Source organism: Carassius gibelio, chromosome B13, assembly GCF_023724105.1.
Source record: "Carassius gibelio isolate Cgi1373 ecotype wild population from Czech Republic chromosome B13, carGib1.2-hapl.c, whole genome shotgun sequence".
In the NCBI taxonomy this organism is placed as follows: Eukaryota; Metazoa; Chordata; class Actinopteri; order Cypriniformes; family Cyprinidae; genus Carassius; species Carassius gibelio.
The window spans coordinates 21,289,977-21,303,242 of record NC_068408.1 but is presented as its reverse complement, the minus strand read 5'-3'; the positions used below and the strand labels follow the sequence as shown (position 1 = coordinate 21,303,242).

The 13,266-nt window shown below is 33.8% G+C and overlaps 1 protein-coding gene across 1 annotated transcript; it reads left to right on the top strand.

Annotated features, from left to right (window-relative positions):
• Nucleotides 1-825: 825 nt before the first annotated feature.
• Nucleotides 826-12,626, top strand: aifm2 (apoptosis inducing factor mitochondria associated 2). The gene is made up of 9 exons (XM_052573383.1): nucleotides 826-933; nucleotides 5,763-5,949; nucleotides 8,162-8,277; nucleotides 8,363-8,482; nucleotides 8,605-8,697; nucleotides 8,776-8,884; nucleotides 9,553-9,705; nucleotides 10,396-10,596; nucleotides 10,726-12,626. Exons 2-9 carry the CDS (start codon nucleotides 5,775-5,777, stop codon nucleotides 10,878-10,880), a joined length of 1,122 nt encoding a protein of 373 aa, XP_052429343.1. The 5' UTR covers nucleotides 826-933; nucleotides 5,763-5,774; the 3' UTR covers nucleotides 10,881-12,626.
• Nucleotides 12,627-13,266: the final 640 nt, after the last annotated feature.

Here is a 13,266-nt window from a genome sequence, read left to right as displayed (position 1 = left end):
CTATTCTAGTTTTCTATCGAAAACCGGCAATATATATATATATATATATATATATATATATATATATATATATATATATATATATATATATATATATATATATATATATTAATGTACTTTCATTTATTATCAATATTATGTTTAAATAATATTTTTCTAACAAACGTTTTTAATAATTATTTGGAATTCATTTTGGAGCAAAAAACGTGATTCAAAAATGAGAATTAGCCATTCATTAATTATATAATAATCATTGCCCTTTGTAATAGTGACATCCAGATTCAGGCTAAAGGGCACAGCGTTGGCTCTTTTTTAGTGAGCAGGTGCTTTCTCGAAACTCTGGCCCGTGATAATATTTTATTTATTTTATTTTGCATTGAAAGACAATATCAATCTGATTTTACACAATAATAATAATAATAATGTATTAAAAATTAATTCGTAGTAAAAAGATGAGATCGATCAGTTAAAGAAAATCTATCCGTGTTTGTCATCGTGACTCAGCTCGACTTCTGACCTTTCAATGTGAATCATCGGTGACAATGTTAACTGCAGTTTGACGGCATTTCGGTAGAAATATGATCTACATTATTTATTTGTTTGTGTAAATATGATCTGCATTATTTGTTTGTGTTTCAGTTATTTATTTCTTAATATGACCTGTTATCAGATTTACGAGAGCAGAAGTAATATGTAAGAGGAAAAGAAAGTAGTGATTTCACCACTCACGCAACAAAACAGACACGCCCACTCGAGCGCTAACCATTGGCTATGATGCAGCTCAGTCAGAAAAGCCCCGCCCACCACCACACTGTGCGTGCTACCATTGGATATAATGCACCTCCATAAACAAAGAGCTGAACACACATATCCGCCTTGAAGAGCAGCAGTGTACAGATCCTTACATAAGCACAGACCTCCACACATTATTTGGTAAGTACACAAATAACTTTTACGCTGCATGCAAAAGATTACGAGCTTAGGTATGAACTTTCTATTGTAATATAGCGCTATGTTGCAGACGAATATATGAATATTGCATTATATGAGCACATCGATGCAGTCCACTTTGTTTATGTTGAAGACATTTCTCGTTAATGTTTCCTTATTGTAAAAATGGGCCAAATAAGGTTGTAGCGTCATATCTCTTAAAATATGTATAGTCAGTCACAATAACTCATCTTGCATTGGTGCTTCAAGACTTGCTGACATGTAACAATAATTTATGTTGGTCTGAGTTTCTTAAGGCAGGCAGGGCAGAGTGTTATATTAAACTTGTCAGAGATATTGTAAGGTAAGTGAGCCTGACCTAGTAAATTTCATTCATTACCAATAAGGATACTAAAGCAATTATACATATTCTTACCGACAAAGCAAATGTTTATGAACACTGTTTTGACATGCTATTTAAAATAAAACCATTTAATTTAAGAAATAAACTAGTTTTTTTGAAAAAATTCATTTTAGGTAGAAATGGCTGGTTAAGCTAAAATGGGCCACAATTTTCAGCTAAAATAGGCTGCATACACACATTTTTACATAGAAATTGAGGGTGAAAATAGCTTTATTGGCCGAGATATGTATACATACAAAATCTAGTCTTAAAAAATAAATAAATACAAGCACACAAATTACCAGTCAAAGGTTTTTGAACAGTGAGATTTTACTTTTTTTTTTTACGTTGAAATATTTTTGCCATTTAAAAAAACTGTTTTCCATTTGAATATATTTTAAAATGTAATTTATTCCTGTGATCAAAGCTGAATTTTCAGCATCATACCTCTAGACACATGATTCTTCAGAAATCATTCTAATATTCTGATTTGCTCTTCAATAAACTTTTTTTTATTTAGTTGAGTAATTGTTTTCAGGATTCTTTGATGATCCAAAGATCAGCATTTATATGAAATAAAAAGCTTTCGTAACATTATACACAATACCCTTCAAAAGCTTGGAGCCAATATTAAATAGTAAAAATATAATTTTTTTTACTATGGCACACTAAAGACGATAGTGTCAATTTACTGTTAAAAATAAAATGATTTCAGCCGAAATTATAATTGTTGTTCTCTTTTTAATTTGCCCATTTTACCTGAACGGCTGGCCCATTTTACCTGAATGTTGTGCCATAGCTCAAGAAGATACCCACTGATACTCTATCATAATTTTTAAACAGTTATACTTTTGACATTTAAAAAATGTATACATATTTAACTGTACTTTATTATTTTGAAATATGAGAATGGTTTCAGCATTCTCAAAACTTTTCTTAATAGCACAGAACCCTGGTACTCATTAGATCTCATGCATAGCTTATTTGATGGTTTTATAAGTCATTTACCAAAACGTGGCCCGTTTTAGCTGACTTCACCCTACACTCGTCTTTTTGGACAAACATTGGTAAAAGACTTTGAAGTATTTAAATGGGCATTTCTTCATGCATATGTATCCATATGAGGGCTGTAACGATTCACTCGTTTTATCGATGCGTCGATTACAAACCCTGACGATACATATGATCTTGACACATGATTTTTGATTCGTCAATCACCGATCTCGGACAGAAATCGATTTAAAACGCTAAGAATCAAATGAATCGTGATTTCTATAGTGATTAAATGCTTTCAAAATATATACACTTTACATTACTTCAAGCACGAATTAATGGAGACCTTGAACAGTGTTTGTGCCCTCGCATCTCTCCTTCACGCGCTCCACTATACCGCCTGTGACTGTCACAAGATTGTGCTCGTGCTCAGTTTGTCTCACAGACACATTTCTTGAGCAGCTGATGACTGAACTCGTGGCTAATGCTAAAGTGAAGTAGTTGTACTTTTCTGGAGTTTTCAATGGCTCTCGGCATCTTACCAACGACGTTCGGCCTACTTGCCAAAAAGTGATTTGAGACAGAAAGAACAGTAAGTTATTCAATAAGTAGAGTCTGTAATCACTTTTTTGGCAAGTGTAAAACGGCATTTTATGGGTATTTTTCATAGACTGTATTTCTACACAGGTAAAAAGGACTGCGTGAGTTAAAGGACTTGATTGCATTAAATGGTTTTATTTGACAGATTAAACCTCATACAGTCTGTTTTACTTAGAAAATGCCTTTTAAATGGTCGGTAAAACCCATAAAATGTAGTTTTACACTTGACAAAAAGTGATTACAGACGGCAATCAGTTTTCGGCAGACTATCAATTTTCAGCACGAAACCAGACACCCCTGGTCTAAAGCATACACACAATTCCATCGAATGATAAATGTGTTTTAACAGTGTTGTTGAACCGATTTGATAATCAGAATCATGAAAGTAGCGGTCGTTGCTTTAGACATGCAAAATCACATAAGGGGGCGTTTTCTCTTAGAATCATAATTCGATGATGGAGAGGAAAAGTTAAATACTATAGCATTTTTACTTTATGAAAAAGAGATAAAGAAGTTTTCGCACTGAAAGAGAAGTGATCCCGCTCTCATAGGCGACGTGCCAGGTTTATCTGCAGCTAAGCTGAATAAAAAGCAGAATAAACTGATGAAACATTAAGACAAAAACACAACCAATTTATCAATCTTGCAGTGCTAATTGACATATCATTTATTGCAGTGGAAAAACTTTAAAGTGTATTTTCTACTTTATTCTGTGCAGAAATTTAGATTTAGAAATTATAGATTACAAATGATTGATTATTGTCCAGCAGTAGATTTGACAGTTATGCTCCTGGTGTGACAAAATGCTTTACATAAATTTGCTATCCAAAGATTCACAACCATAATGCATATGTGTGGGAATATACCTGTATATGTATAAGTTTAAAATGTTTACTGACAGAATAAAAAAAAAAGATGCTTTTCACGGATGCATTCAATTGATTTAAAGTTACAGTAGCAACATTTATGTTCTTTCTAACTTTCATCCTGAAAAAACATTTTGGTTGCCATGAAAGTAGGGCTGCCCCCTACTAAAGATATTCCTAGTCGACTAACACACCTCCATTTTAGCAATTAGTCGAATAATCGTTAATTTATGATATTAATATAAAAAACTTGCGTATATACAAGGAAAGGTATAGTCCAGGTTGAAGTTTAACACTTCCATATGACAGAATATGCTAAGCATGATATTAGCGCATTCAAAATGAAAATGAAGCGCTTAAAACAGAATAGTAAAGCGTTTAAAGTATACAGCGCTTACGGACACATAAATCATTGGCTGGAACGTTATAGACTAATTAACATAAAAACAGCAATCACACTGCCTGTGCATTTTAATAATTTATTAACAAAAATACAAACTGTAACAGTTACATGTCAAAAAAAAAAAAACAGTTTGAATAAAATAAACTAAAATTCATTCTTTAAAATAAATTAAATAAACGTATTAGCAACTTAGGCCTAGTACAAAACAAGGCAAAAATAAATAAAAAATAAATACTGTAACAAAAACGCTGTTTGGTATAAAATTACACTGGAAAATTAATATAATTTTTATATTGTTCAAAAGGATAATTAACAAAAACGAACAATTAAATGCACATGGCACATCGCACAACGCCAAAACTTAGAATAAAAAAGAAGGCGGCAAATGAATCAACAGCCTAAGTATTTGATTAAATTGTTTAGAACAACTATATTTAAGACAAAATGTGGAACAAATAATTTAAAGAACAATAATACAAATAAAAAATATCAGAGCAAAGCCGCAAACTGCCATTAAGACGACGAGTCAAATTGCAAACATCAGACTAATTTTTTTTACAGAATAAAAAACAACTTCTGCATTTTATGAAAATGAATAAATAAAAATAATATGTACTTATTTATTTGTATAGCCCAACCGTTATAAAAATACCCGTTTTTTTATATATATATAGCCTAACAGATAGCAAACAGAAACACTACAAAAAGGAAATTAAGCATTCTTACCTAAGCTTTCAATTCGATTTTATTTTTTTTTGCATATTATGTGAGAGGAACACCAGCTTGTCTACATTGTTGAGAAGAAGGGAGCTTCTCGACTTGTTCACAATGAAGCCGGCCTCTGAAAAGATGCGCTCTGATGGAGTGGATGTGGAAGGGATACAGTGGAGGCGTTTAGCTGCTTTAGCGAGCTTTGGATATCGATGTTAATTTTTTTGCCACCATGCCAATGGTCCCGAATCGACCTTTGTTTTATCTGCCAAGTACATTTTTAGTTCATCCTTCTCTTGCATGCTCCTTCTCATCAAGTGCGCTTTGGTATACCGCGAGGCACGAGATCTCGTTGATCTCTCGTTGCTTTGATGTCTGCGCAGCCCCTGATTGCGTAATTTTTTCACGTGATTTTTTTTTTTTTTTTGCGACTAACCAACTAATGAAAATGTATTCGACCAAGCCCTCTTCATATCGACTAACGTTTAGTCGACTATTTGGGGGCAGCCCTACATGAAAGTATTAGGCAGCTCAACTGTTTTGATATCTAAAGGATTATTGTAATAGGTGTTAAAAGAATGTAGACTTGCCATTAAAGGAATAAAATACTTTTTCAAAATATATTACAATAGAAGTGGTAGTTTTAAATAGTAATATTACTTCCTCATTATAACTGTTTTACTTTATTTATTTTTTTAAATAATTAGCACAAGACATTAGCTTTTGATAGATTGTTATATGTATGTTTGTATGTGTGTGTGTGTGTGTGTGTGTGTGTGTGCTTATTTTAGTAGAATCAAACAGATTTTTGAATTTAGTTTAAGACATTGTAATAGTTTTTTCTCTCTCTCCGCAGTAGTGAAGCATTATGGGTGGTCAGGTGTCCATTGATGAGAATGTCCATGTGGTGATTGTCGGCGGTGGTTTTGGTGGCATTGCAGCTGCTCAACACCTTAAACATCACGGAGTGCCCTTCATGCTTATTGACATCCTGGATGCGTTTCATCACAACGTTGCAGCGCTGCGTGCCTCAGTTCAGGCTGGTATGCTAATATTAAGATGCCTAGTGTAATGAAATAAACAGTTAGAACTTGGTGTCTTAAAGTCCTTTGGTTCAATTTCTGGTTATAAATTAAATCTAAGCAAGAGCGAGATTTTTCCACTGAACTCTGCTGCTAGGAATTACCCTTTACATAATTTTCCATTTAAGATCTCTCATCATAGATTTACCTATCTTGGAGTTTGCATCACAGATACATTTAAAGACCTTTTTAAATTTAACTTTTCTAAGTTGCTTCTACAGATGGAGAAAGATTTTGAGCGCTGGTCACTGCTTCCCCTGTCCTTGGCTGGAAGAATCAACTCTGTTAAAATGAATATTCTTCCAAAATTCTCTTATTATTTTCAGTGCATACCCATTTTCCTTCCTCAACACTTTTTTCGTCAAATTGATTCTATAATTTTGGGTTTTATTTGGAATAAAAAGATCCCCAGAATTCGTAAGGCTTTTCTTCAGAGACCCAAAATACTTGGGGGAATGGCTTTACCTAACTTTCAGTTTTATTACTGGGCTACAAATCTTAGGGTCATGCAATACTGGTTAAATCAAGATTTTTCACATGATTCATTTGTATGGCTTACCATGGAAGCTACCTCATGTATGCCTACTTCGCTAGCAGCCTTAGTACATGCTCCCATTAAATGCTCATCTTCTCCCTACACCAAAAATATTATCGTTAAAACTACATTGAGAATCTGGAGGCAATTCAGACTCCTCTTTGGTTTACAAACCTCTTCTATTTCTGCACCTATAGCAGCAAATTTTGCTTTCTTACCATCATTAATGGATAGGACTTTTTCTCAGTGGTCGGCATTAGGTATTATAACATTTAAGGATTTTTATATAGATAATGTATTTGCGTCTTTCCAGCAATTACGGGAAAACTGTGCAATGCCCAAACACAATTTTTTTAGATATTTGCAAGTTCGTAGTTTTGTTCGGGACACGCACCCTCAGTTTCCTAGTCTCCCTAGTGTTACTCCCATTGACTCCTTCCTCAAACCTATTCATGTTATGAAGGGTATGATCTCACATTTTTATGAAGAAATCTGCTCCTTACGTGAAAGCTCACTTGCATCTATTAAATCTCAGTGGGAGGAAGACATAGGAGAAAATATTCCAGAAGAACAATGGGAAAAGATTCTAAGTCGTGTGCACTCCTCATCATTCTGTGCCAGACAGGGTCTGATGCAGTGTAAAATCCTTCATCGCAGCCACTGGACCAAAGTTAGACTTTCTAAAATATATCCTGAGGTAGATCCCATGTGTGATCGCTGTCATCAAGCCCCTGCATCTACTGCGCATATGTTTTGGTCTTGTCCATCTCTACACAAATATTGGTCTTTGATCTTTAAAACATTATCTGAAGTTCTTAGAATTTATGTCCAACCTTTGCCTGTCACAGCTCTATTTGGTACTCTTTCTCTTTCACTTGACATGCCCAAATATAAGACTGATTTTGTAGCTTTTGTTACTCTTCTGGCGAGATGCCTAATTTTAATAAATTGGAAATCACCTACACCTCCCACTCATTCTTCATGGATTAATGATATCTTTCATTTTATCAAACTAGAAAAAATTAGGCATACAATAAAGGGGTCTTCTGACAACTTTTATAAAATTTGGGGCCCTTTTCTAGATTGTGTAGGGAAGTGAAATGGTTTTAAACACCTGTCTATATCCCCTCTGGCAGTAAAGAATCTTCTTACACGCAAGATTAACCTGAATATGTCTTTGGATGACCAAGCTTTATATGGCTTCTCATTTTTTTTATTTATTTCATCATCTCTCCTTTTTTTTTTTTTTTTTTTTTTTTTTTTTTTACTTTTTACTTTTTGGTTTATGTTGCTGTTCTTGCTTATTGTTTATACTTATGTCATTGTTTTATTCTCTCATGCTGAATGCTGTTTGGACGTAAGTTGCATCATATGACGGATCCATAATTGTATATTTCCTTTTTATTATTCCTTTTTTTATAACTTAGAATTAACTTTATTCTGTCTCTATTTGCTATTTGGTTCTTTCTATGAACAAAAGAGACGGAATTGATTACATTTATGTGATATTCCAATGGTATCTGTAATTGTGTGATGTACTCTGTTTATGTGAAAAAAAAAAATCAAAATAAAGTGGGAAAAAAAAACAAAAAACAGTTAGAATAATACAACAATGCAGTTTTTTGTATATTCATCTAGGTTTTGCGAAGCAGACATTCATACCATACAAAGAGACATTTGGACTGAATTTCCTCCAAGGCCGTGTCATACAGATAGACTCAGAAACGCAGACAGTTGTGCTCGACAATGGAAAGGTAAGACATATTCTAATGTTACAGCAGAAGAAAACAAAATATGATGCATACGTGATCTTTAATAAGTGCTAATATTAATCTACAGCAAGTACGTTATTCACACCTCATTCTGTGCACTGGAACAAGCGGACATTTCCCAGGCAAACACAATTCTGTGGACACCTACCAAGCAGCCATTCAGAAGTATGAGGACTTTGTCAAAGAGGTGAGTTGTGTTATTATTATTAATGAGCTGTAACATAACCACAGTGTGATATGATCTTAACTGACAACACAGACTTGACTGTTAAAAGCTAGAACTATTTAAAGATTCATCCAACGTTTCAGATCCAGGAAGCAAACACGGTCGTAGTTATTGGTGGTGGAACCACCGGCGTTGAAATGGCTGCTGAGATCAGGACTGAATTTACTGACAAGAAGGTGAAGTTCTGCATTCACTCAAAAATAGACATTGCACTCTTATTCCAAATTGTGAGCTTACATTTTTTTTTCATCTAGGTGATTCTGATCCACCCGCGTGAGGAGGTGGCTGATCCTGATCTTTTGCCTTCTGTCAAAGAACAAGCCAAACAGGTTCTGCTGGATAAGGGGGTGGAGCTTTTGCTAGGTAATGATTGTGCGTGTTGGGGTTGCTTAGCATCTGCATTATATTCCTAATGCCTGATGTGGGTCACATATCTAGGGAATTACAGTAAACAATATGAATTAATATGATTTGACTTCTAAAATTTGAACTCAAAGGAAAACATATCGTGTCAAACTGGCAACCGCTGCATTTTTAAACACAAGCAACAAAACCATTAGCTGAAATTGGATGATTATTATTTGGAGTTGCTAATTGCACTCCAATATAAAAAATACTATTAGCAGTTTTTTTTTTTCAAATGCAACTCCTAGGGTAACAGCTGTCGAAAACTTCAGTGTTAATATTAATGTAATATCAATGCAATTATTATTATTATTTTACATTTTAATGGATATTTTTCTTAATGAATGCTTTAATATAATATACAGCTAACAGCTGAAATCAGTATTTCATGTCCACATATTGATTTATTTAATTAAGTAGTTATGTACTATGTCTGGGTGTGTGAGGTTTATTGCAGTGACTGACTGATTGTACAATATTCCTTACATTTAATATAGGGAAATGAAAAATGTTACAATCTGGATTAGACTATGCAAAATATAACAACATGCACTATGCTTAAGACCGCATGTAACTTCTAATTAATTGTGCTTGATTTCTAACTTTCCCTATGTTCCTGAATGCAGGGCGGAAAGTGACAAACCTTGATGAGCTGGAATTAAATGTGTGTCGGAAAGACATGGAGATCAAGACCAATAAAAATGAGCAGGTCACTGCTGATCTAGTCATCTGCTGCACAGGAAATAAAATCAACTCTGAAGCATACAGGTCCAGTCTGAGTAAGTGATTTTTATATGTATATCTTTTGTGATGAGATGATATCTAATCCTAGTAATAATTGGTTACATCTCCAATTGAATTAACTGAATTACAGTTCAAAGAAACGAACAGTCACACAACAAAAGAACTTATATAATAATTATTATTATATTTATCCCCTTAATGTTTTTATTTCAACTGTTATATATTTAGACAAATGTCTTTACAAAATTCTTAATAAAGAATTTCTAGGAGAAAAAAAAAAGAGTTCATTCTTCATAGTCCGTAAAATTGGTATTTTATTAAACAAAATATATGCAAATGAAATTCATAAACTGATTTTTAGTATATGTGCATGTTTTCTAGACTACACCGTATTTTGTGTGCATGATAACATAGGGCTAATAATGCATACAGAATGATCATGTGTTATTAAAAACTACACTTCCGTTTAATTGTACTTTATTATTATCAAATATCAGAATGGTTTCAGCATTCTCAAAACTTTTCTTAATAGCACAGAACCCTGGTACTTATGCAGTTGCAAAGCTTAGAGAATGTTATATGTATGATGTTTGATATCACACACTTGTTTATTGACTTACAGTAGTGCCCTTATATATCCACATTGATTCTTCACCCACTCTCTCGTTCTCACTCTCTGTGCATGTGTATATATATATATATATATATATATTCTCATATTTCAGCTGCATGTATGACAGAGAGTGGTGCTCTGAAGGTGAACAAGCACCTGCAAGTAGAAGGCTTTGACAATGTGTATGCTGTGGGTGACTGCACCAATGTCAGTGAACCCAAGTTGGCGTATCATGCTGGACTCCATGCTGCGGTTGCTGCCACTAATATCATAAACAGTCTGAAAGGAAAATGTTTAACCTCATATCGCACAGGTAACAACCAATCTCCCAGCTCTTTTGAGATCTTTTTAAAATGTTAATTATACAATACAATTCAGACCGCTTTCTTCATGAGTTTTGTACCACTTTATTTCCATTGATCAGTGTTGTTTTCCCAATCAGGAAATGTGACTATGCTGATTGCTATGGGCAAGGATGCTGGAGTAGGCCAGTTTAATGGCTGTAAACTACCTCAATTTCTGGTCACCAAGGGAAAGAGCCAAGGCTTGCTGCTGTGGAAGAGCTGGAGGGAAATGGGCCAAAAAGCCCCAAATTAACACAAGGTTAACAAAAAAATGATTACATTATACTTTAAACTTCTTTACTTGGTCACTATTTATCGAAATAGTATTTACATTAATCGCTGTCTTATAATTAAATTAAATTAAAACATACCAGCAGAAGGATGATTTATATTGTACAAATAACCATTTTTATATATTTATACATTTGTTTGCTCTTGTTACTCTTCATTGATAGTAGTTTGCGTTCATGTCTTCCTGCATTGACCACGTGATGAACTGTTGGTGTTTTTCCACTAGAGGGCGATCATACAGTATAAATTAAATCCCTGTTGCCTGATCAAAAAAAAAAAAAAAAAAGAAAAAACAAGATGCTGCTGAGTCACCCAATAGATATTGTTTTTTTTTAAACGCTCCATAACTTAACCAACTTTGTGAGTTTGTTTAAAATGATTTATAAACAGTGTATGCCTTTACTTATGTGTTTTCTGAATCTGACTGAGTGATTCACACAGTGGAGTGACTCAAATTAGCCTAAATCATTTTGAAGATCCATTAATGTGGCCTAATCAGGTTTGTTAATGTGTAATCTATGGAAATGTAAGCTGTTTGATTCAGCAGCACACTTCATTGTTGTCACGTGATTTCATCATGCATCAGATATGAATAGTGTGGTGATATAATTGTAAGGCATTTTAAAGCATTTTAAAATCAATTTAGTGTAAAACTTATGGGCAGTTCATTAAAATAATAAATATTATTTTGCAGTTTATTCATGTTACTGAAAAGACCAAGATAAGTGCACTGCACTAGAGATGCATAAAGTTAAATGTCCTGGTGCACTGGGTTACTGCACTGCCAAGAAAGAGCTGAAAGAGCTGCGAATCACAATCAAAATGCCTCATAATGAAGCAGTCGTGTCTGGAGCTGGTGGGAAAGTTGTTGGCATTTAGTGTTCATGAAACTCTTGATATATTGTTCTGAAATCAAGGTATTGTGCTTTTTATATCAGGTTACACATCTTTGCTCGTTGGCCTTGGATACAAGTGGTCTTTAAATGGCAATACTGCCATAAATTCCAGCTTTGAGAAGCTCACAATCACAACCCACTGTTTGAGTTGAGTCTGGGTCTCACAGGCACTGATTCAGTTCAGAGGTTGCTTTAGTTTGGCTGCAGCTTTGTCATCTTCAGCCAGTATCCGGTGGGATGTTGCCTTACTCCAGTATGAATGTCAGCTAGCATTGTTCATGTTTGTTCATGAGTTTGTTCATGTTTGTCATTTGTTATCCTCATTGTTAAAGGGATAGTTCAACCAAAAATTCTGTCATTTACTCACCATCATGTCGTTCCAGACCTGTAGGAGTTGCTTTCTTATGTTAATAAAATAAAAAAAGATATTTTGAAGATTGATGGTAATCAAACAGTGGATCCCATTGACATTCATAGTAGGAAAAAAATACTATGGAAGTCAATGGCAACCACCAACTGTTTGATTACCAGTAATATTCAAAATATCTTGTTTTATATTCCACATAAGAAAACAACTCATGCAGGTTTGGAACAACATGAGGGTGAGTAAATGATTACAGAATTTTCATTTTTGGGAGAACTTTTCCTTTAAGGATAATCATTGCCATGCAGATTTTTATTTTTTCAACATGCTTTTTTTAAAGGGATAGTCCATCCAAAACTTGTGTTATGTTTACTGACCCTCATGTCAATCCAAACCCACAAGACTTTTGTTCGTCTTCCTAACACAAATAAAAATATGTTCAAAGACACTTGAGAGATTTCTGTCCTCCACTGAAAGTCCATTCCATCTAAACATTATAAAGTAAAAGTAATCTAAATGAACTGCACAGTATATCACGAGTCTTCAAAAGAGACATAACATAACATAAAAACATTGATCAACACACATACACAAAGCACATCAAATATGGTCAATAGCATAAACTGTGACACAAGAACAAACCCCTTCAGTTCTTGTGCATCATTGTTCCTTTTCTAGTGAGACTAAAACCATTTTGCATAGAAAATAACACTGTGCTTATACTTTACTAGAAGTACTGGTGGTTATTTGTTTTGATGAGAGTTATGACATTTTCTTTTTTTTTTATTAGTGAGTTATGACACCATTCAATTTACAGTATAGAGCCATAAATTGAATGCACTGTACTGTATTAACTGCTATACTGTAAAATGAATCATTTCTGAGTTTAAGTCTTACTTATTAAATAGAGGCTGCAGAATGTTTCATTCATAATAAATATGCATACAAATGCAGGCCTGGCACCAAAATTATTTTTGGATGATATGCAATTCTGCACTGATGTGACTCAGCAAAACATGAGAAATATAGGATTAAAATGCATAAAATGTACAAATAAGATGCAAGAGAGCTTCAAAAAACATTCAAAA

Bases quoted from the DNA above. Each gene is read 5' to 3' on its own strand.
- aifm2 (XM_052573383.1), top strand. From the start codon at position 5,775: ATGGGTGGTCAGGTGTCCATTGATGAGAATGTCCATGTGGTGATTGTC. The intron at 8,885-9,552 runs GTAATGATTGTG...TCCTGAATGCAG, and splicing joins GGGGGTGGAGCTTTTGCTAG to GGCGGAAAGTGACAAACCTT. The intron at 10,597-10,725 runs GTAACAACCAAT...TTTCCCAATCAG, and splicing joins TTTAACCTCATATCGCACAG to GAAATGTGACTATGCTGATT.